Raw genomic sequence first — 23592 nt, 5'->3', positions numbered from 1 at the left:
TTGCCTTCTGTTCTTTTTCTGAGTTTTTTTTTCTTGTTCTCGCAAGCGCCCTGAACCTATCAAAGAAACAGCGTGCAGGAAATAGCCCGATCCGGAGCAAAATGCTCGATTTGGTTGCCGAACAGTACAGAACTTGTGTGTTCGTTTCCCATTTCCCACCCGTTCGTTCGCAGATCGTTGAGGCGCTCTCTCCCGGCCGAGTCGCCGAACGCCACCGGGCCCGAGGTGCCGGTACACAGGACAGGTCGGTGAGGGTACGTACCGGCTGCCAGCCCACCCACTCTCGATCCCTCCCTCCCTCTCCGTTCCGTCCATCCAGCTCCGGGGCCGGGCTGGGCGTAAGCCCGCCGGCGGTTTGTTCCTGGTTTTTTTTATGTCTTTGTGTTGCCGTGGGCGTGGTAGTGCAGAGTCGCACGCCGATCTTCCCTTCTGGTCGGGCACCATTTGAACGGAACGTTTGGAAAGATGAGGGAGAGATTAGCATTGTCGGCGTTTATGGGATTCAGGCGTTCAGGAGAACGGCGAGGTTCGTTGTCGAAGTCGCCGTTCATCTTGAATTGAATGCTACTCCCGATCGCCCAAGTACGTAGGGTACCCAAGGTGCGCCCGCGTGGCAGAGAGATCCACCAGGAGCAGCTTGGAATTTTCCTTACTGCGATGACAGCATCAAGCCCGGCAACTGCGGGGTTGGTCAGATGTTTGTCAATGAAGCTGAACAGATCAGTGTGGTTGTCTTCTCTCTCCTCCTTGCCTTAGCGTGCGGCGAAGACTTTGTTTCATGTTTCTGTGGGGGCGGATAGCTCCGAGGTCGCAGCTTTGTTGCTCGTGACAATCCAGATCAGCAACAGGGCTGCTGGTCAGGTTGGTGTACGATGGAAGGCCTGTATAGGTACTGTATCGATCTCAATCTTCGAACGAGACCGTTCCAACACGGCCGGCTTAGGTAATACCAGCTTGGTCCTTAGGTCAAGCGCCGACGGAACGTCGATTCTGCTTCGTTCGATGACGGAGATTATGGAAACCTGCATCATCGCGACGGTGGTCAGAAACGGTCTTGGATGTCTCTTAGTCAGAGTTGTTAACTAGTCCACCACGAGGGACGGCCCCCGTTCAGGTCCCGAGCCAAGTCGGCGAATGGGCGGGAATGCAAAGTAAGCATGCACTCCCGAAGCCACTCATCGCCGTCATACGCTGTCATTACGGACGGCATGCGAGGCTGCAGGTCGGGCTTCTTCTGCACGAGCGGATCGTGTGCGTCTCAAACCCCGATGACAGGAACTTGGAGTCGGCGACGTAGATCTCAGAGATGAATGTCAATGGTTGCTGACAACGTCTACTAGTACAGCAAGGAGAGATATCTGACGTGCCCATTTCCCACCTATCAGCGTCGCCATGTCCTAACCATTCCGCACTTGCTCACTCACTGCATCTTCGCGAAATGGCACGATACCAACACGCGCTTGCGTTGAGTGATGGTTCAATTGCTACAGTGTCTCGCGACTCGCGATGTACCTACCGTACTTGTCCTCAAAATGCTACCTCCAAGGAGCCGGGAGCGCTGTGAAGAGAATGCCCTCCCCGGAAGCCAAATCTTGGGAAAATCCTGCGGATGCGACGCTTTTCCGTACCAGGGTCCTCAGCACCTGCACGGGCCAACCGGCCGCCGTTCCTCTGTGCTGGTGAAGGGCAAAACATCCAACGTGGGATTTAAGGTGCTGAGACGCACGGGGCACCCGTGGTTGGTCAACCCAGCGTCGCGGACGGAGCGGCCGAACGGTACCTGGCTGGCAAAAGCGCCAGGCAGTATGACAATTGTGGTGGAAGGTAAGGTAGCTTGCTGGTGGTTGAACAAGATGTTCAGCCGTCGTCTGTCGTGCCAAAAGTCAATGAGAGCTCGAAACGAGACGGCACTAGCCAAGGCAGCCGTTTAAACAAGGACCGTAATGTGGCTTGTATCGGCGCTTTTGCGGACCTCCAAGCTGAGAAGAAATGACCGGCCGATTTTAGGTGCGCGCTGGCCTGTGGGGTCCCTCTGTTCTCACCGGAACCACTGGTCAGTGCGGCGAATGCTCATCTCTGATGAGCTCCCTTCCGCTGCTGAAGACAAACGCGGAAGGAGGATGACGAAAACCAGTCCCTAGCTTCGTCTAACTTCTACCACGCCAGCAGAGCACAGTAAGTTGAAACCCTCAACGGGGTTCCTCGTGTTGGTTGCAACGGCGAACGTGTCTTTGTGGCAGTTTTGCAGTTCGGCTCTGTCACAAGAGCCCTCTGGCTGCAGATGAACACCACAAGACCCAGAGAAAATGTATATTGAAGACGGAGCCTCGAGGTGACATTGCAAGCCATTCGAAAAGCGGAATTGGTGCGGGGGGCAGCACACATTGGAACCGTTGCGCCCGTGGGCGCGGACCGGAGCACGGAACAAATCCAACACACAAACAATCGTCTGTCTGGCCCGTGTTCAGCTGCCGGCATCGCCGCCAACAAAAGAGATGGCCTTGATTCCGCGCAGACTCGACCTCGACACGGCAGACATCGTGTCGTCTCCTTCCCCCGTGTGTACATCCGTAGCACGACACATGGCCGACGGGAATGCCCGTGATCCTGCGCCGAGACCCTACAGCGCACGGACACATGGAAGTTGCCGACTGTAAGGTCGGCAGATGATGACTCTACCGGCGGCGGCGGCAGTTTACCTATCTTACGGGATGCTCCGTAGTGTAGAAGGTATGTGGAGAAGGGATCTGGAAGCTCGCAACTAGGTTTGAGACATCGTGACTTCTAACCAGCTTTCTGCTTCTTGCCCCAGCCTTGTCATAAAGCGCCCGGTCCTAGATTCAGCCACCCGGTGCTTGGAACGGGTGTGGCTTGTAGGCGAAGCCTCTCTCCATGGCGTGTAGATCGTGGAAATAGATGTCGAATGTTTCAGGATCAATGCCGTGCATCAAGTAGTATCGAATATTCTCTATTTGGTGTTTGTCTGTGATTTGGGGATGTCTTCTTCAGCTTCTACGGATCCTTCCGACCTCCCCTGGACTGATCCTTTGGGCTCCAAATCCATGTGTTGATGGTCGTCGACGATCTAGGTCATGAGAACCTTGAAGGGTTGAGAATCCCAAGACGAGAAGGCATGTGCCAGATCCTCGAACAGCCCTGCGCCGCACGAGAGCCTGCCAGCGCCACAAACGGTTTGTTTCAAGTTGACTGCTTCACGATCTTGGATCTTGTTTCCTGCGAGCCAAGACCTCGCGCGGCGTGGCTGAGCTGCCGTCCGGTAGTGCTTGGGCAGCCGGCAACAGTTGCTTTGGGTCGCATGAAGCCACTCTCCGTTGCATCCAAGCTCACCGGCCGGGACAAACGATGTTACTTGGGCGCAACTTCGGGAGTTGGCAGCGGTGGGGTTGGGCGCTCAAAGATAGAAGACGATGTTGGTGCTGGAAGCGCGCTGAACGAGAGAGATGATAACAGATGATCCCATCACGACGCTGTTCAGCTGTTCGGGCTGAGAGTTGTTGGCTGCATCGTTGTGATCTCTGAGACGGCCGAAAGAGGCGGAGAAAGCAACAGACATGTACAGTATGATCTAGGGATCTATAATCATCACAGGGTCCGAGATGGCGTAGAAGCAAGCAATGGATGCCAGCTCGTACGTCCCGTCATGCATTCCAGCACAGCTCCCACCACAATGGGCAAGCAAGAGACGGCAGGTGAGATGGCGGCCCGGCATAGACAGACGCGAGGTCAAAATGTCGCTGCCTGGACGGAACCTTATTGTAGAGGTTACCGTTGCACCGCACAAGGGTTGTCCCGGGGCTGTGGAAGTGGGAAGGTCTCGCCCTTTTGGACCCGAGCCAAGCACCGCCATTGGCCAGATCATGACCGCTTAGTACAATTTCCGCGTATTGTGAGAAAAAAAAACCTATTGCACACACGAGTGCAATCGCTGGCGTTTTGTGAATGTGTTCTCAGATTGAAGGTGACATGCTCGACATCTCATGATTACCTATGTTGTAATACAACCACTCAGCTGGAGAAAGACGTACTCGCTGACTTGGAGGTGGTCAAGCGGACGTGCCGGAAGCAGCTCCCGGTTACAATACGGAAACTGTTACGGAATACATACCGGGCTCCACCCAGGACAGGGCTGCCGGGGTCGGGGCTACGGAAGAAACGGACGAAAACGGCACCGAGCGGTCTTAGCTTCTCCGCAGCGGGGATCAGGCCTTGGCCGGGCCTAGCGTCGCCGCTAGCGCCTTCAATGATTTGCAATGATTAGAAAAGCTTGACTTCCACACATCAGGGAGGAGAGACAGGACTCGGGCCTCACCAAGAGGCGTGAAGGATGGAAGATACATGAAGAAGTCGTTGATTCAGGGTAAACTTACGTTTTTTCCACTGATTTTCTGCGCATATGCTGTGCTCTGTGGGTTGTGATGAAATTTGGGCATTGGCTCTCTGCTGTGATGACGAATTAACGTTTTCATTGTGTAACCTAAGGTCGCAGTCGGGCGAATCAAGACTCACAGAGTGGGACTAAGCTTCGGCTCATCACCAACAGCTCAATCTCTCGACCGATCTGCGGCTGCAACTGGCAGGAACGCAACTCCCGTCACTCGCTTCCACCGGGCAAGTTCCGCTCGAAACAACCAAATTCCGCTTCACTTCTCTTTTCTTTCATTTCCTCATTTCTCATGCCGTATCGCTTCTTCTCGTCTCTCAAAACGCCAAAATACAACAACCCTACAACGGACTGCCGCGAATGAGTGTCAAGACTTGTGAAAGGGTGAGAAAATCGCAGTCGACTCTTCGTCCTCTTCCGTCCTCCTCAACCCCACTCCAGCTGCAATTTTCATTGGCACATTTGCCGCCGAAAACCGCGCTGAACAGTGGGGGCCGCGCAGCCTCTCCCAACCTGAAGCTTGGGGGCCAAAATGGATGTTGGTGCGTTTCCACGCCAAGGCCTCAACGTCGAAATGAAGCCACCTCTTTCTCTGGCAAATGCCGCCAACGGTTGACAATCCCCTTGCTTGGAGACGCCTGATTGACGCGGCTGCGCTTATCGTCCGTTTCCCCATCCAACGCAACAATGCTGCCGTTTCTCGGTCCTTTTTCCATCACGGAATTGACGCCGACGTCGCAGCGGGCACGCCTCTGGGCTCGAGCGTCGCGAGAATCCAAGACTTGGGATTTGTCAACACACGATCGAGTCTGGTCGTTCTCGAGGGCAGGCAACGGGAGATCGCAGCATACGGATCACCCGCCATTGACTACTGACCTTAGGGACTCAGACGGTTGTCTATCTCACCAGTTTGTCCATCTCGCCTGATTACGTGATGCAGGACTGGTGCAGTCAACAGGCGCAAGCGTTCGTCTTCCCCACGTCAACTCCGCCGCGGTGTTACGGAGTACCAAGTCCTAGAGTCCGTTCCGGAAAGGCACTGCCAACAGAATGACCCAGGACGTGTGACTCGTCTGGCAACTTTCACACAATCAAAGCATTCCCCAACCCCGCGTTCACACAGGCCTGTCAAAACCCAGTCGAAACGGCTCCAATCACAACCCCACGTCAGGAGTGCGGACGCCCGCCCACAAGACAGTAATGCGCATGAGATGATTCGCATTTCCTTCAATACCATAGACGATGGTTGTCGGGATTGAGTCCCGGCCCATGGTCGACGACCTTGCGTGAACCGCTGCGGCCGCAGGTTCCCGTTCCAAGCAACGAGACTTTCTGGAAGCCCAGAACTCAACGCTCACCGTTTGAGACGGATCCATAGCTCCCTGGCAGCCAACGGCAGCAGCGGCGGCGGCGAGTCGTCAAACCGTTCGTGCGTGAACGGTTAGCTCCGTATACTAAGCCAAACTGTCGGCTCCGATATGAAAGGCCATCCGACGTTGCCAACCGACGGAGCAGACTGCTGCCAGTCTTAGTAGCATGTATGAACATACCACGTCCTTACAATTCCGCACTGGCAGAGGAGAGCTGGAAACGGGAGCCAACGTGAGCTGCGAACGCAACTGCTGCCGCGACAGCGACAGGGGCTCCCCTCACCTCCACTGCACCCCGGCTGCTATTGCGCTGCCCTGGTCCTGGCCCACTTGAGACGCACCTCTCCCAACGTGGTGTAGGGTTTCTATTTCGAAGAACAGGGTCCACCATTCTCCTCCAGAGAGTACCTGGCACACTCCCCCTCCACTAACTCTGTTCACCCCCCTCCCCCTGTCCAACCCATGGCACTAACCGCACCGCGGATTCTGCTGCCGATGTCAAGCCCATCTTCCTCTTTGGGCAGGCTTCTCTGCCAGCCTTGCTCTGCAGCGACGAGCTGCAGAGCAAGGCTAGTGCTGACCTTGTCTCCTCATCCCTGCTGGGGGGATTGGGAACCCGAGTGGGTAGCAGGGGTGTGCAGCTAACATCTGCAAAGAGACAGCCCCCGGTCAGTAGAGTTGAGAAAACCACCACAAATAGAGCCAGGCAGAACTCAAAGACTTGAAGATGTATAAGACGCTTGGATGTCTGCCCCATCGGACACACCCGTTTCTATGATCCCTCAGTTCACCACACCTTAAACGTCGACGAGGAGCTCCATTAAGTTGAGGTTCTCTTGTGACGACGAGTCCATAGGACGTTGATACTACACCATCACCATACCCAGCATTCGACTCGTCCTCCCTCCTCAACAACGACCATCCACCCTCGGTCGTCCATATATCTCGGCTACTCCCTTCGTCCTACGACTTCTACTGGAGCTCGACGTGTGTGGTCACCAATCGGACTCCACATCGGTCTCTCCTGAGTGTGCCTCTTAGCTGCTGCGCGTAACAGCACGCCGCAGACGCTTTCTTACCCCCCTCTTCCTTCGGACCTCAGGGCTCCCTCCAACTACATAACTCGGACCTCCCCCCTAGTACCAACCTCTCCTCATCCACGACATACAACATGGAGCACACTCCGCCACCCTCTCTCACAAGGTCGCCGTCCTCTCCCGCCAACACCTACTGCCCTTCTGAGAGGTCCTTTGACTACCCCTCGCCGGGTCTGGTAGAACAACACTACAAGATCTCATCCGCCTACGGGGAGCAATCCTGCATGAGCCCTCCAATGGATCCGGAGCTCAGCCTGCCTCCCCTTGATTCGATGGGGCACTCGGACTGGAACAACACCACCGTCATCCACCCCGTGTCCTCAGCAGCCGGCATGCCCAGCATCCTCTCTACCGACTATGATAGCTTCGGGAGCTATCCCTACAGCCAGGATATGTACCACTCTCAACCAACTAGCCAGCCGCCATCTATCCCCTCCTCGACTCCTCCGCCCACAAGCTCGGCGCCCCGGTCCCCGGCGGCTCCTCTGAGGACTCCCTACACGCCCAACACCTCGATTCCCATGACCCCACGCGTTAAGATGGAGACAGAGTACAACCAGAACACCGAGGCCTCTCACTACCCCTCTCCGCGGTCCATCCACACCTCCTACCCTTCCGACAGCGCCACCTACACCAGCAGCACCTCGACCGGCTACCTGTCCGACGGGTCAACGCAATGGCACAAGCCCGACTACCACCCGATCGAGCCGGAGCACTACTACCCCGCCCCTCCCGCCGTCTCGGGCGCTCCGACAGAAACAACCGCAGCTGCCGTGGCGACGACAACGTCCTTCCTGCAAGATGTGCGGCGGCAGTACCGGATGCCGCGCCCCCAGAAGCGGCCACGGCGGTTGACGACCAAGGAGGAGGCCAACTTCCAGTGCGAGGTGAAGGGGTGCGGCAAGCTCTTCAGCCGGAGCTACAACTACAAGGCACACCTCGAGACGCACGACGAGAAGAGGGCGTACCCATTCCCGTGCCAGGAACCCGGGTGCGGCAAGAAGTTTGTGCGCAAGACGGACCTGCAGCGGCACCACCAGAGCGTGCACCTGCGCGAGCGGACGCACAAGTGCGATTACTGCTCGAGGATGTTTGCGAGGAAGGATACGTTGAGGAGGTGAGTTGTTTCTTCTTCGAACATTATTCCACAACGGAGAGTGTAATACTGACTGGGATGCTTCCTCTCCAGGCACATGGAAGACGGCTGCTCCAAGCGCTTTGACATTGGCACCCTCGACATCCGTCCCGACGCCTACGACCCCATGAACCCCCGGGCCATGGCTCCCCCTCCCCCGATCGGAACCATCGGCCTGCCTCCCATGGCCATCCCTCCCCTCTGCGGTCCCAGCATGCTCGCCCCCATGCCGCCCACCACCATGAGGCCGCGGGAGGCTCTCGCTAGCGGCGACCACTCCCAGACTGCTGGCTGGGGGAGGTGAGGGGTTCTACTTATCAACCTTCCTCTTACTCTCACCCACTGTACCTCATACTCGCTTCTTGTCTTCATGTATTGCTTGGATATATATTTTGGGTCGGCTCTCTGTTGAGGTATTTGGGGTAGATACCAACTGTGGTTGTGGTGGGTGGCGGCGTCAGGGGGGTATATACTCAGTATGGGTTGGTTGGATCTGTGTGGTTTTTGGTCTTGTCCATTTCTTTCCTTGAACGATCTGTATGAATAGGTATGTTTTTTTTATTATGCGCGGTGGCAGCAAATATCTTGGGGGTTTGTTTTTGCGGTGTTTTGGGAGTGGTCTATATACAATGGGTGCGGACTTCTGTATGGATTTTTAGGCACACACTTCTCCTGCCTGATTATTCTGAGGTAGTGGTAATGGCCTTTTCTATGCGCGCTTTGCATTGTTTTGGGGATGATCTCCGGGTCTTGGTTTTCTGCGTGCCTACCTAGTTATTGTACCTTAGGTACCAGATCTATCTATGTACATATGCCTCATTTCTCGACTATCTTGGTGATCCCTCATGGTGAGAGGACCAGTATTGCGGGTGAAGGAGATCAATGTGTTGGGAGAGCCAAGCTCTCGTTTTTCCACCAACAGCAGAAGCAACCCAGACCCTTCTTTTTGCCTGGACCAATCTCCGTTCTGAGGTGCAAGGAAATCTAGCGCCACTTTGCAGAGGCGCCGGGAAGGCCCGTTCAACGCAAGGGGTCCAGGCACAGGCACCAAAGTATGGGCCCAACGGTCGACAAGGTCACGGAAGACCAGGCGATTATGACAGAGGAGGCTTGGTTCGTTTTGCTGGTATGTCAGCAGCTCTCGACACAGGGCCAGGCCAGGGCGCGCTTGGCGCTGTGGGAGAGGATGATTTGCTGCGTGCTTTGGGCTGCTGCAATGCGACGTTTTGGCGAGCCGTTTGGTTGGCATCACTTCCCCCCCATTCTCCGTTCGGAGGTTTTTTTTTGCGTCTTAGACTTGGTGCAGTTTGGGGATTTGTCACTCAGTAGATACGAAAGACTTGGCTAACAGCGTGACTTTTTACAGTGAGGGTTCAGTTCACCCTTTCATTTGTTTTCAGGTTACTAATACAGGTTGGTTGCGTCTGTTCAGACCCGCGCCTCAGGTACGCTAGGTGAGATGATGATGAGATCATGTCCCTGGCGGGTTGTGTCAAGTAGCATCCGTCAGGCTCATGTGCAGGAAGAGGTGTCAGCTCAGCCTCAACGAGTGGCTGGGCTGGGTCACCGTCCTGCGACCTGCTGATCCCTTTCTTCTACTTTTGGGACTTAGTGGCTGGCCGTTTTTGGTTTGTCTGTTTCCTTTTTCTTACGGAGTACATACATGACCTTGCTTATACATACTCCGTAAAATAGAGTCAATATTCTGTTCTGACTGCATATACCTAAGGTACTTGACCTACCTTACGGTGTATGTTGATTGGAACTTTGGTCATCATTCGGGGGCCGTCCGTCCTCAGCATGCATGCCAACCGGAAGAGCGCAGATCCGGAGGCACGACGTCAATACTCCGTACCCTATGATGACTCGCCAGCCAGTCAGTCATACAGGTAAGTGGATGTGGTGACGGTGATTAAACAGTAACATGTAGACAATGATACCCTATTTCCTTTGCGCGAGGCCGCCATCGTGCTGCTTTTCCATGGTATTGGTCGGGGAGAGAGAGAGAACGGGGAGATGTTCGAACAACCGGGGACGGAGAGGTGATGAGAAAACTTGGATGGGTGAATAGTAGCATGCTTGAGCCGTCGGATTTCATCACGCTGTGATCCGTGGATGAGCTGTCCGTCGCTCCGGCTCGTTTCCTCCCCGTACCTTACTTGACCTACTGTCTGTCTGTCCATCCCGTCACTCCCGTTCGCCGGTGCGTTCACTACCTACGAACCGCTCAACGCAAGCAAGCAATCACAGGTCGGGAAGCGTCCCGCTCTAAGCCCTACTTGACCGTCCAGCGTTGCACGAGACCGTCAGCTTGGGTCTTGGGAGGCTAGCATTGGCTGGGCGGGGTGGTGGTGTAAGTCGGTTCGATGGGAGGGTTTTGTTGGGTACATGGTGTTGTCGTTTGTCTTTTCTCGTCTTCACTTGCTCATCTTTTGGTTTGGCTTCCTACTTGCTACCCACCTAAGGTACTCCAACCGTTGTCGGTTTTGACGCAGACGCTGCGTCAGCCAAGACGACGAGGCGTCCAGTCCGGACCTTCTCCCGTCAAACTCTGGTTCCCGCTTCGCATCGCGTCCAATCTTCAGTCCGCTATACCAGAGCGAATTCTGCGCTAGCGTGATATGAGCAGCATCAAGTAAAGGGAGGCCTAGCTCGTCAGAGTGTAAATGGGTTTGGTGGTTTCTGGCGGGCCGATGAAAATGCAGCCACCTGCGCTACAATTTCTACAGGGCTGCAAACGTGCTGTTTCAAGGCCTGGTTTGTTGAAGATGTGTGGTTCGTGATGCTGTCCAGTCCACTATCAAAAGAGAAGGTGGACGTTTTGACCCCTTGTCCTTGGGCCATTTCTCAAGCAAAACGATTTGCAGACCGTCTCAACCCCCCATCGCCGTCCTCCTGCGTCTCTTTTTGTCATCACCTGGGCGTGCGCAAGAAATCATTGTTCGTTAGTACTAACTCCTACACACCGAGGTCAACACAAATGGTGGATGGCCCTCCTCTTTGTCGCGATCGCGCGAGCAGCGCCAGAGCGCGCCAACGCGAGAGACCCTGGAGCACCCGACCATGTCACCGGCGTCTCTCCTCACTGCCGTTGTGATAGCCGCCCAATCACCAGCTCCCCCGTCGCCCGAAAGCGCGGGTGATTTGACGCTAAAGCAGGTGGGATGCAACCCTGCTACCGGTGCTAAATCGCAGCCTAGCGCAGGCGAGCCAGCAGCGGATGCCGGCTCCGGGGACCGGATGGGAGGGTCTCCCGCCTACCTGACCTACGCTAGTTAGGCCAGGACCGCTCTCCCGGTGGGCGGATTCGAACACTTGCCCCGGCAGCAGCGGCCGGCCGGTCCAGACCAAGACAGCAAGACAATGCGAAACGGCCCGAAGACAAGAACGCCATCCGGCGGTAGCGACGAAATGGGGTGTTAGTTGCAAAGGTGATGTCTATGCTGAGCTTTGAAGCTTCGCTGTTTCGGGCACCGGGGGAGAACGATTCTGGAAGGACTTGATGCGGATTTGGCGCTGGTTTGGGTGCGGTGGCTTGTCGCACCAAGACGTTTGTAGGTGGTTCTTGTGATGCCTAAGGTTGAAGATCGTCGGATTGTCATGGGTCAAGTAAAGCCGAACAGCGACAACGGGGGGTTAACTAACAAGCTGCACTAAAATCTTAGGGGCAGTAGTACACTAACTTCTTCACTTGACTGTTAGTCCACGTTATCGGAGCTCTGTGGGAGGGGGGTGAGACTTGTTGGTTGCTAACTGCAGTTGACAGCAAGCCAATACCAAAGAGCATCCATCAAGAGACGAAAGCAGATTCATCTCGGTGTATCTAGCCGGCGGAGGTGGGAGAGACATCGGGGGCGTCACCATCATGTCCGTCCGGGTCATGATAGCATCGCCGTTGTCAAAGAAGCTCCTGAATGGTGGCTTAACACCCATCTTCCAGTTGTGTCCTGGTATTTCTCTGTCTCGTTTTGGCAAACGGAAGCCATTCCACCAGTCAACATGTCTTGGCCTTTTATGACTTTCTACCTTGATTCTGATTCTAGTGCCACATTGATGTTCCCATGACTCGAAGCTACGAGGTCCGATGCTCAACCTCATCTCTGTGCAAAAAGGTTGTAAAGATACGACAGACTGAAGTATGTTGTGTTGCAGTCACTTTCTGTCCTTTAGCCCCCGAGATGCATCGCCCATACTTTACCTTAAGATCGGATCAAAGATCGGGTTCTTACTGGAGACCTCTGCTACGCCTTGAGGAATAAAGATCATCCTCTGTGCTGTCCAACAGTACAGCCGAAACCTCGACGCCGTGCAACCCTCTCCGCATCCAGCACTACAACCTCATCTCAGATCCTCCTCCATCCAGAATGTTTTCCACGCCTCGCCTCCCCGCATACTTGTTTCTGCACACCGTCGCCTGTCGAATCGGCGACTTGCAACCTTTTGTTGTGCCCGTCTCGGTGTCTTGGCGACGGAAGCAGATGGGTTTTGACACCTCCACACCTCGTCGGGATGGTCGTTGGGGGCCAAAGCAGATGCGTTTTGTGCAAGAAAGAGACTTTGGAACCCTGCGAGTTGAGAGTATCAAGGTGTCCCGGCATGAGAGCTATTGGCTTGAACCATCGTGGTGTGCCTCATTGACGGGTTCCACGTGTGTGATAATGACGACGACGACCATGGACAAGTCAAATGAACCCTTTGTCACGTTCTTGTAATATCTTTGACACGAGGCTTGCTCAAGTAGGGTTTCTGTTTACGTAGGGATGCAGTCTCAACCATATCTACATCGGGTGTTCCTCTCGTCCGAGGACATCTGTCAGGTCATGGGTTTGGGACAGTGACTGTGAACCAAGACATGGCTCAATCTTTCGCCACTTGTGCCACTTACACGGACATCTATCTGCACTTACAAGTATGGTTCTGAATATCCGTAGCGTTCTTGAAGGATCTCGCCTGTAACCTTAGGTATCGATTTGACTTACACCCAGGGTCACAAGGGGAGGCAGCATACGTAAGCCAACTAGAAGCGCACCAAGGAGTTTCTTGCGTTTCTAGCTTGCTGTATCCTAGGAAGTGAGCATCCTGCTATCCTGTGGATAGCCAACACCTTACTATCTCGAGGTTGTCGTTGTCCTCTCCGGGTCCTGCATCCTCCATACGACGGTTCAGAGTCACGGACAAGTCAACACGGAGGACCTAGATCCAGTGTCTTTCTTTTCTCGCTTCCCATTGTCCTTGATGAGCTGGGCCATCTACCTGCCTACTCACCTCCCTAGGTAGGTATGAAACACTGTCATCTGATCAGTTCGGCAGTTAATCAACCCCAACCACTTCATACAAATGATTCCACGACGCCAGGTCGCACGCGCATCTTGTGTGTTTGTCTACTAGGTAATAAATGAGCCCGGAAGATTGCGGCGCAAAACTCCCCCATCACCCCAGGTTTTCTTGCTGTGCCGCTCGCCTGGCCTCTGCCGACCCGGCCTACCTGCCGTAAATATGTACTACGGACGGAGTAGTGTGGGGAGAAGGAGAGATACTCGTTGACACGTGGAAACAAAGCGACTGAGACGCCACAGTCTTGCATAGAGTAGTGGGTGCTTCGCTCTCAACGTCGATGTTCCAAACACTCGAGATAGCAGGTTGTATGGAGTACGTGACTAGTGCCCTGATGATTCGATTGCTGTTGATACTACGATACGGGACCGTTAATTGTGTGGAAGAAGGAGGATTAACTAACGGCGTCGCCGATCGTCTTCCTGATCCTCGAATGCCGTCGTAGTATCTCTCCGTCCCGGTGTCGCGTGGCTTGTGGGGGGAATGGCTCCGGCAGGGACCTTAGTCCGGCCAAAGCTTCTCTGGGGTGGTATGAATGTATGTACATCCATGCATACGCGGAGTCTTGGGGGTTTGGCCATGGAGATTGCGCTGTATGCGAGAGAGAGTATGAGGGTAGCTTCAGACTCTCTGCGTTGCTCGTAACGGAGCTACCTATGACAGAAGGCCGTACTCCGTATACTTTCCGACATGCCGGACTCGGGTCCAGCCCCTCGGGACTACATTATCACTAGAAGTCGCCTGTCTTGCATGCAGCTACATGTGCGCATGCATCAATTAAACGTTACTTGGGTCTTGCTTTCTGTGGGTTCCCATGGAGTTACATCCCATGCTGGACACGAGCAGACACATACATACGGAGGATTCATCAAAGATCGGTAGTCATTTAATTCGTCAACGCACGCCTCCGATTCCAAAGATGGAGCAAAAGAAAGACGTTCACTCGACAGGTGGTTTGTTCCGTGGTGTTTTACAGTCGCACCACCACCAAGACATCACCACATCCTTACCTTGCCGGACATCCGACAGCACTGACACCTCTTAACTTCTCCCATGTTATAGCCAAGGATAATGCCGATCAGATTTGAAATCGCCGAGCGCCCGCCGTTGCCAGGCCACGATGCTTTGATCATACCTACAACCACGGGCATCCCCGTTTGATCTCTTCAAGACTGACACCCTGAACACCACTTATTGGCCGAAACTTGGAGACAGGGAAACCCAGCTATATCGTACCGTTCCATGTGTAGAAAAACAGAAGCAGCTTCATGTCTCATCCGATGTTGGTCAAAAAAGTTAAAATCAACTCCCAACAAGCCAATCTAACCATCAAATCCTTTCGGTGTGAATATGATGAAATCTGTTCAACGTCACCTACCTACTTCGGTGAAGAGCGTGACATGGCCGACGATCCGTACCATGGTGTGAGTGAGCGACAGGGTCGGCGATGGGGTGAGACGGAGAATATCCTTTCTTTTTCTTGGCTTTGGAGATTCCTCTCGCCGGAGATTCGGGATGCATTCCGTGGAGGAGGGAGGGAAGGGGGGAGTGTGCGGTTTGTGACAAGCTCGCTGGGCCAGACAGGGGACCGAATCCCTTCGTGCTGGGATGCCATGAGGTGAACGCCACGGCCAGGCCTCACCTCATGGGGTCGCTCAATCAGGAGGAAAAATGCAAACAGTTCTCTTCACCATCTAGTGTACGGTGTACTAACTCTTGAATTACACAGAACCAATCTTCGCATTAGTATCTTGAACGTCAATATTTGACTTTAACGTCACTCCATCTGTTCGATGGCTTTAACGTCAGCATGTCCTGCAACCCCAGCGACCGCGCCAGTGGAGCGCTGCGGCTGCGGCTGCGGCTGCGCCGCGCGGCAGTCGACTTCCGAGATCCCACGATGAGGCGCTGCGCCCGCGATCGGCCTTTGCCGTGAGCGGCCACTTCATTGGGGCCATGCGCGCTTACGCGCTTAATTCTTGGTGTGGTGGGTCGTTAGCCGCGCTTACGTTGGCGGTGTTCTGTCTCCCTTTTCTCGCTTTGAGGTGAGATGTTGAGTTACATGCGGAATTACTGTGTCCATAGGGGATTATTGTCTGTTAGACTGGCCAATTCTCCTATTACATGCAGAGTCTTGATGCATTTCAAGGGAGTGAGAACCGTCCATGAACAGCGTTGTCAGCGCAGTTCGCCGTGTCAAGGAAGATGAACCTGATTACCAATACTACGGCTTTCTGTAAGAGTACATACCTTACTTACTACTAAATCCAATGTTACTGTGGCTGTGACTGGTTTGGTTTTACTGACTTCGTTGGGGGACGGAGTTTACGGAACTACAGCTCGGGTTTTGGCTCCGTTGTCTCCGAGTCGGCGAACAGGGGAAGTCGGACCGTCCGGAACCCTGCTAACGGCGGGTCGGCGATTGTGTTCTCGAATCGCGCGAGTTTGGGCCTAAAGCCCGAGTTATCAAGTTGTTTGTCTGGTTCATGTTCCACGTTTTCATTCCGTCTTCTAGAACCTGGCTGGGTTGGGTCCGACGGACGCCACCCTAGTCTCTCCCATGTCCGGTATGATGATCCATCAGCTGTGTGCCGTTTCCGTGCAACCTGGTCCAATGTTGTCGTTGACAAAGGACTCCAAATTGCCTATCCAGGTCCTCTGCAAAACGGAGCCTGGGAAAAGCCCAGACCCAGTATTGAGGAAACCGGTGAAATATCTGGCTGCTTCGGTGAAGTGATTAACTGCACGAAACCGAGCAAGCTCAGGGGCATAATGTAGTAGCAAAGAAATGATCCGGTTGACCGGGTTCGCAGTCCCCCACGGGGTGAGATCCTACCCAGGAGCCAACCGCACTATACAGCCCCTTTTTGCAAGGCCATAGTGCTGCGAAGTAACCCTGCGATATCCCGCCAATATTTCTTCCCGTGTTCTGGTTCGCTACATAGCCGCTTGTCGCGCTGTCTGTCTTCTCGACTGTACTGGGTCACATCCGTCCCGTCTTGAACCCGCCAACACCCGTCAAACATTGTCGATGCGCTTTGTCCCGTCCCTATACTACTGTGGTACCTGAACATTGGGCTTGGGTGGCTGGATCTCAGATAGTATTGATGATATGCGGAAAATTTCCGCAGGCGTCCCATTCGCTTACTGTTGTAGGTACTACTTCTATGCGCACGTATTATACGCTGGTTTCACCCCCTTCACGTTGTCTGCTACTACGAATGAGGAAAGTGTATGCCAATATGCAACGACATCGAGCCGTGCCATGGCACGGAGAATATCGCCCGTTGCTCGTACATACGGAATATTCCGTAGGCCGCGCGGCTCATCACAGTGCACACATCACGCAGAGCGTTTGGAGGTGGCATCTTCCGGAGCAAGAGAAGCCTATGATACCACAGTGCCTGACCTACCTGTGGTTCTGGGGTCCTGGTTCATACCATAGGTAATCACCAGCTTTGCTTTTCATTTTCTAGTCCCATCCCGGCTTCTGCGTGAGCATGTCCTGCTCATTGATGTGACAAACGCGGGCCATCCTGTCAAATCGGATCTTGCCGCTTAACCTCTCCACTCCAACTGCTCGGAGCAGCTTGCGTGAGGGACGCCACACACGTGGCGTTTTGGATTTTGGTATCCGGTATAGCTGACAGTTGTCTTCAAGTGTAGTACGCGCGAGGTATGGTGGCCTTGTCCATCGCAGATAGCATTCGCCCTTCACAAGACCTAATCTCCTTGATGACGCGGCAAGCTTACAAAGCATGACCTCTTCAAGCTCAGCTCATCGCTAAAGTCGCAAGTAAAACGCTCTTCTGCTATTCTTGTTTTCGTTGCATGTCTGAGCGGTAAAACGATCTTTGGGCTTATCATTGGTATCTCTCTGCTTCATCACAGGTATGGAACGAATTGCCCCCTCGACATTCTAAACAGGGAGGCATAAAGGGATGAGTCAGGTACCTGAGATTGGGCTCGTCACAGGGAAGCCCCTTCAAAAAACAGATGACGAAGGATCTAGTGCTAGATGACCATTGCTGCCTACCTACCTCTGTCAGGGGCTGGATCCTCTGGCAACCCCTTCAAGGTCATCGAGAACTTCCGCATTGGGGAACCCAAACGCGAAAGTGTTGAGCTGGTGATACGATCGCAAACCTAGCATGCGGGACGAAAGAGGCCAACAATATCCAAGTCCCTTAACGGCAGTTCGGCATGGTAGTTGTTAAGATGGCGTTTCCCATGGTTTGGTAGCACCATCAGCGTGGTTTCGCTGTGCCGATTCCCTTCAGCTCTTCTTTGCCGATATTGAAGCTGCAGGGTAAATGAGAAGGATTCAAGATGCATATCGGGAGTGGCGAGAGCATCGAGATCCAGGGTTGGGTTTCTTCTGCCGTCTCCGTTCCTGCTTCTTCCACGGATTGCTTTGGGGACGCTTTTACCATGCATGACGATGTGGGCTTGTGTGAATTGAAGTGAAATTAAGATGTTAGGTAAGCGGAGAGGTTCCTGGAAGAGAGGATATCATGATGTTCCTCAAGCCATGACAATCGCTCTGCTGATATTGGGGAAACAGAAAGAAGTGAACAACCCCCTGATGAGATCTCCCCAACAAATCCCCGACTCCCGCACGGTTCCAGATGCCTTTGTTATCCCGAGAGACAAGCGACTCTCTCAGTGTACCCCCAAACCATCAAGGTCCTCACCTACAACCCTGTAGGATTCTGTTCATCTCCGCCGTTGCGATCTGGAAGCACGACCCATGCAACGGCATATCCGCAGGAACGGAACATCCCGTAGAGATCACAGAATCACAGAGGATATCGTAGTAGTAAGTAGCCGGAAGCACCCCGGAAAACCTCCGGGACCGAAAGAGCAAATAGGTACCGAACAAAGGGCCTTCGGGACGACACGAGAGATCCTCGCTAGGATCAACGGAAGCTATCACAGTGGTATGAGAGAGAGAGAGGACGGAGAATGCCGGGACGGGAAAGTAAACACTGAGTAGGCTAAGGGCTACGGTACCTACGACAACCCCTAAACCACCCGCGACAACAACCAACAAGCAAATTACCTCCGCTGCACTGCAACCATGCCTCCCCAACATCCACCACTACCTACCTCCACCTATCCTTCCATCCGCGCGGTTCCATCACCCGTTACGCACCGGCCAAGGGGGGTTGGGGGTTACCGGAATTGCGCCTAACGCATGACATGCATGCATGGACAGGTAGACGTTTCAGATAGACTACATTCAAGCTCTACGCACGGTAATCGATGTTGTATTTCACGCGACCAGCATTGACATGGGGTCTTGGACAAACGCCCTGCTACTGCTACCGCAACGCTTCCGCCAGTTTAACGCGCAAAGCGCTGAGTGTCAGTGGTAAACTGGCGGAAATAATGGCTGCTACCTTACCTCTTCCCTCCCCCACGAGGTATTGACAATCCCCAGGATGCCCAGGATGAGATCCTTGCTTGTGTGGTGTGATCACCACGATAATGCGCGCATGGCATGGCATTGCATCCCGTCCCGTCCATACCTACAACCCAACAACAACCACCCCCGGACCCTGGCCTGAACGGGTCCTCGTCCTGGCTACCCAGGTGCTGGTCGGAAAGAGACAAAGAATCCTGTCAGCATCAACCGAAATCAGTTCCATTCCTCAGATCGAACTACCCACTTCACTTCACACGGGAGGTTTGAGGAGTTGAGATGACAAACGACCGGACATGGAGAGGTGAGAGAAAACGACGGGAGACGCGATACGAAGTACATACCTAAGTCCCAGCCTCATCCACCAAACCACCGCAACAGTCCACCATAAATGTCCTCACCATACGGAGTACGGGGTATGTATGTACATACAGCAGAAATACCAACAAACACCACACTGCCATCCCAACCCGACGGTTCCAGCCCAGCGCAGAATCCCGGCAGGGAGCCCAGTGCACGACGCGCCGGATCCCCAGACCCGACATCCAGGGTTTGGTTGTGAGCAGCAGTAGTAGCAGCAACACGGTTGCAGACGGTCACGGTTACAGTCACCACCATCGTGGCCCGCTCATAATTCCACGAACTAATGGTATCACTGTCGCAGTCACGTCACAGTAGGTCATGGTCACATCCCGGCTGTCTGGGCCTTCGGTGACTGTACCTGTGTCTGCAGTAACCATTGTATTTGCTTTCTGTATGTACATGTCTTTCTTTGACGTCCGTTAACCGGGCAGTTCCAAGAACGGAGGCAGAGATCATGGCCGCGGAACGTTGATCGATGGCAATTTTGTCAGTTTGTCAAACCTGCGTACCGAGAGACAGAATGACATGTCACGGCGACGACCTAGGTAGACTGCATGACATCCTCACGAAAACAGCTGTCTTAAATAAAACATCCCTACGGAAACCACTTCATCTAACTCCCCAGTGGCTGATAGGGCGTAGATTATTCAGATAGCTCCAACGCCAGAGACATGCATACCAGCATCAACGCCACCTTTGGCAGTCCAGTTCCATACCGGTGAATCTACACTCTGAATGCTCCGTATGCTCCATCCTGTATCCAATACAACCAGAAAACACTCTAGGAGTAGTAAGTTCCAATCTGAACCAAGTCCACAACGCCCAGGTATGCCAAACGCCGTCTTACTCAAGCCAAACCATTCCTCTTCCCAAATAACCCAACCCCGCGGCCTACAGAGCGCACCCAAACAGCTAAAAACAAACCAAACAGACAAAATACAAACCACCCCTTCCGAAAGCAGTAAAGAAAAAAAAAGGGCGCAATCAAACCTCCACAAACCTCCCCTTCCCCTTCTTCACCGCCCTCATGCTCGGCAACGTATGCCTCCTCCCTGGCACGCGCCCAATCTCCACGCACAGCATGCGCACCAGGTCCTGGTTGTACCAATAACTCGTATGTGCGCTGAGCATGTTAAGGTACTGAATCTCGAGCGGACCGCCGCCAGAACGCAGATAATAGTCAATCTGCCCGTTGTCGTTGAGCAGGAACGCCTTCTTCTCGGCAATCTCCTCGCGCGTGAAGTCGTGCACCTCGAGCTCCAGCTGCGACGGCAGGCGAGCCAGTGGCTTCCTGTCGGGCGGCGGCTGGTAGAGGTCCGAGGCGTCGTGATCGTCGTCGGTAGACGCTGAGGCGGCGGTGGCACCGGACCTCCCGGCGGAGCCGGAGCCGGACCACCCGCGCATTGCATTCCCGAACGACTGCAAAAAGGAGGTGCTGCTGCTTGGGACGAAGGCGGTGCGCAAGCTGGCGGCGTAGACGGGGTCGATGGTGCCGTTGAGGAGGTAGGCGATGGGGTCTTCCTTGGCGAGGATGTTGTAGATGTTATCAACGGCGAGGCAGCCAAACATGCCGACGTCGCCGACCACGTCCTTAGCGACCGTGTCGGCCGCGTCGGCGCCTGGCTTGAGGCGGCCGCGGCGAGGGACCAGCCCCCCGCGCTCGAGCAGCAGGAAGAACCCTGCCGGACTGCCGAGCAGGAACAGATTGGTCACGTCGAACTCGAAGAAGCGCGCGTCGGGCACGGTCCCAGATAAATCTAGAGGCCGCGGCACCCGGGTGGGCTGCTTCGAAAGCACCTCGATGGCCATGGCGCTGCCGAGGGAGTGTGCGATTATGTGGACGCGACCATGCTCGGCGAATCCCGGGTTGTTTCGGCACCAGAGCCGGTAGACGCGGTTCGCTTCGCTGACGAAGGCCGCGATCATCTTGGGTTTGAGGTGGGACATGTAAAAGGGTATGTCGAACATGACGTCCGAGATGATGCCCCGGACCGCCGGAATGGTGGGCGGCTCAATGTCCTTGAGAGTGAAGCCGTCGGGCGCATAGGCTGCCTTGGCCTCTTCATCGTTGTCTCCTTTCCAGGAGTCATCGTCTTCAAAATTCACCAGATGTCGCCAGTTGACGGGGAGGACCATGATGCCGTTCTGACCAGGCCGGAGCACAGACTTGACGGCGGGGTTCTCCAGCTCGATGTTTACAGCTCTCCGGAGCCCGTTCACGGCGTGGGTGAAATGGAAACTCTCAACACGTTCAGACAGCTTCTGTCCAATGCCGTGAGCCACGAGGACCAGATCCGTAACCTGGTTGCGCTCCTTCTCCAGCTGGCATCCCGGACAACTGGGCTGTCCGTCTGCCTGGAGGAGCTCTCCTAGGGAAGCTTGAGCCGCCTGGGCCGCCGCCATCAGGTTGCGGGCTGCTGCTTGTTTGTCATGAATACGCTCCCACGCAGCCCGGTCGAAGCCGCGGACGACGGGCAACCCTACAGTGACACCCTTCATGATCTTTGCCAGGGGCCGCCGGCCATAGGAGGCCGAGGGTTTCTGGCTGGGCTTGAGAAGGAACGCTGTCGTGGCATCCTTGTAAATGACATGGGCTTTCGCGTAGATCCTGTTCTCGGGTTGGGGCGGCGCCGTGTCTAGCTCCGACTGAGCGAGCTCCAAGGACCCTTCGGCGGCAGCCTCTCCTCGGAAGCAGCGTGCAGCGCAGAGCGGATCCGAAGAAAGGAGAGGCTCGGGTGGTAGGCCATCCTTGGTCTTGTACTTCTTGTCGTTTTCATCGGGCCACAGTCGATGGGATATCTTTTCCTCTCCGAGCGCGCCCACGTCGAGGGCCGATTTGAGCTCGTCTCTCCATGTCTCGGTCCAGGGTCGCAGCTCGCGATACCCAGCTTCTAACTGGTTCGCGACGCTTGGCTCAACCGGTACCATGGTGTCCCTGATGAGAGCATGTTAGTCGCATCTCAGATGCCAGACGCATATGGGGAAAACATACCTGTAAAACCACGTTGCGCGTAGCACCGGGGCGATGTCACCAACAGGCGACCAGTAAATTGGCTTCATCTGCAGCACAGGCAGGGAGACCATGTGCAATCTGGAGACACCAACTGGCACCTCAACCGAGTCCTCAGCCCTATCCTGCAGGGTGGGCCGGCCCCGAGCAGAGGCTCGACTGTCGCCGCGAGCCCTACCCCTCAAGACAGACCTGGGAGTCCTGTCTTTGTCGTCTGGCGTTGACCATGCTCCCGATGAGCGGTTGGACCGCGTGGTCGGCTCGACGCGCACGAACGGCTTCCCGGTAATACCGTCGTCCAGAGGAGGCGGACGCGCGGGGACGGATCCGAATCTCTCTGTGGGGAGGCTGGAGGCGACGGGTGAGACCTCGACAGGAGGAGTCGGAGCGCGCGACCCGAGGCTCGTAGCCAACTGGGCAACGGCGCGGTTGGGTATCGAAGTCCCTAATGCAGCCAACTCAGACGGCGTGGCAGACCTCGCTGCTGTCTCGGCTTCCATCCTCAGCCGGGCCAGCTGTGCCATGACAGCCTCAACGACGCGATCCTGATCTAGCTGGGGCAGTTTTCGGCGCGCCAAAGGGCAAAACTCCCTCCTCAGCTCAGCAGACACGTCGACCTCGAGCTCGGTGCAGCAGACAGGCACGCTCACGGTCTGGCGCGGCGTCCTCATGGTTGTCGTCGGCCCATCGGGCGCGGGTGGTGGCGCGGGGCCCACGCGGTCGTGCTTCTCCTTGTGTTTGGCGACCAGAGAAGCGATGATGGTGGCCAACTTCTCGGACACTTCCTTTTCCACAGCCGGACTGGGGCTGTCAGGGCGGCGGGCATATTCATGGTTTCGGCGGGCGCGGTCAGACGGGAGGGACAGCCAGGCGCGTTCGAGGGCGAGGTTGTCGGCGGCCGAGAAGGGCCGCAACGGAAGCTTGCCACTGCGGGCATCGGAGCTTGAGATTATGGTCGCGGGGGCACGAGGGTCGTCGATAGGGATGTTGGAAGCGTAGAAGAACTGCGCGCGGAGTGGAGGGATGTCTTCCAGGCCCTTGACGGGAGGCGGAGGGGCCACGGGAGCAAGGCGGCAGGGAGGTTGGAGGGTATGATGAGGCGCGGCCATGGTTGCTGGCTGCTGAAGAGAGGAGGCAAGAAGCGATCAAGGCATTCCTGAAGTCAGGACAGTGGTGGTGGTGATGGTGGACACAACAAGAGTCAACAGATAGACAGGCGCACACCGCTTGGATCCAAGTTAGGTAGGCGATGGGAAACTATGGGAGCTATGGCAACGACATGGCCAGGGTCGGGCAAACAGTGTGCGACACCGACTCGAGGATCCGACTCGAGATATCCACGGCAGGAGTTGAACAAGTCATTGGTCACGGCGAAGGGGAATAAGCCCTGTAAAGACAAACGCGTGGAGAAAGTCGACTTTCTGCTGCATTCTGCAAGTGATGCAGTGTTTGTTGG

General features: G+C 55.0%; 4 protein-coding genes across 4 annotated transcripts; 2 read left to right on the top strand and 2 right to left on the bottom strand.

Moving 5' to 3' along the window:
* Window positions 1-6943: 6943 nt before the first annotated feature.
* On the top strand, window positions 6944-8308 carry VTJ04DRAFT_9178 (uncharacterized protein; the record flags this gene model as incomplete). The annotated part of the gene is made up of 2 exons (XM_069367696.1): window positions 6944-7986; window positions 8059-8308. 2 exons carry the CDS (start codon window positions 6944-6946, stop codon window positions 8306-8308), a joined length of 1293 nt encoding a protein of 430 aa, XP_069215999.1.
* A 169-nt stretch (window positions 8309-8477) lies between these two features.
* On the bottom strand, window positions 8478-8730 carry VTJ04DRAFT_9177 (uncharacterized protein; the record flags this gene model as incomplete). The annotated part of the gene is made up of 2 exons (XM_069367695.1): window positions 8478-8624; window positions 8668-8730. 2 exons carry the CDS (start codon window positions 8728-8730, stop codon window positions 8478-8480), a joined length of 210 nt encoding a protein of 69 aa, XP_069215998.1.
* A 2337-nt stretch (window positions 8731-11067) lies between these two features.
* On the top strand, window positions 11068-11408 carry VTJ04DRAFT_9176 (uncharacterized protein; the record flags this gene model as incomplete). Its single annotated transcript, XM_069367694.1, has 2 exons — window positions 11068-11163; window positions 11280-11408. The coding sequence occupies 2 exons, from the start codon at window positions 11068-11070 to the stop codon at window positions 11406-11408; spliced, it is 225 nt and encodes a 74-aa protein (XP_069215997.1).
* Window positions 11409-20110: 8702 nt separating this feature from the next.
* Window positions 20111-23245, bottom strand: VTJ04DRAFT_9175 (uncharacterized protein; the record flags this gene model as incomplete). Its single annotated transcript, XM_069367693.1, has 2 exons — window positions 20111-22061; window positions 22119-23245. The coding sequence occupies 2 exons, from the start codon at window positions 23243-23245 to the stop codon at window positions 20111-20113; spliced, it is 3078 nt and encodes a 1025-aa protein (XP_069215996.1).
* Between the last annotated feature and the right edge of the window lie 347 nt (window positions 23246-23592).

Source organism: Mycothermus thermophilus (genome assembly GCF_041956435.1).
Source record: "Mycothermus thermophilus strain CBS 625.91 unplaced genomic scaffold VTJ04scaffold_6, whole genome shotgun sequence".
NCBI lineage: Eukaryota > Fungi > Ascomycota > Sordariomycetes > Sordariales > Chaetomiaceae > Mycothermus > Mycothermus thermophilus.
This window is presented reverse-complemented; position numbering and strand designations above follow the sequence as displayed.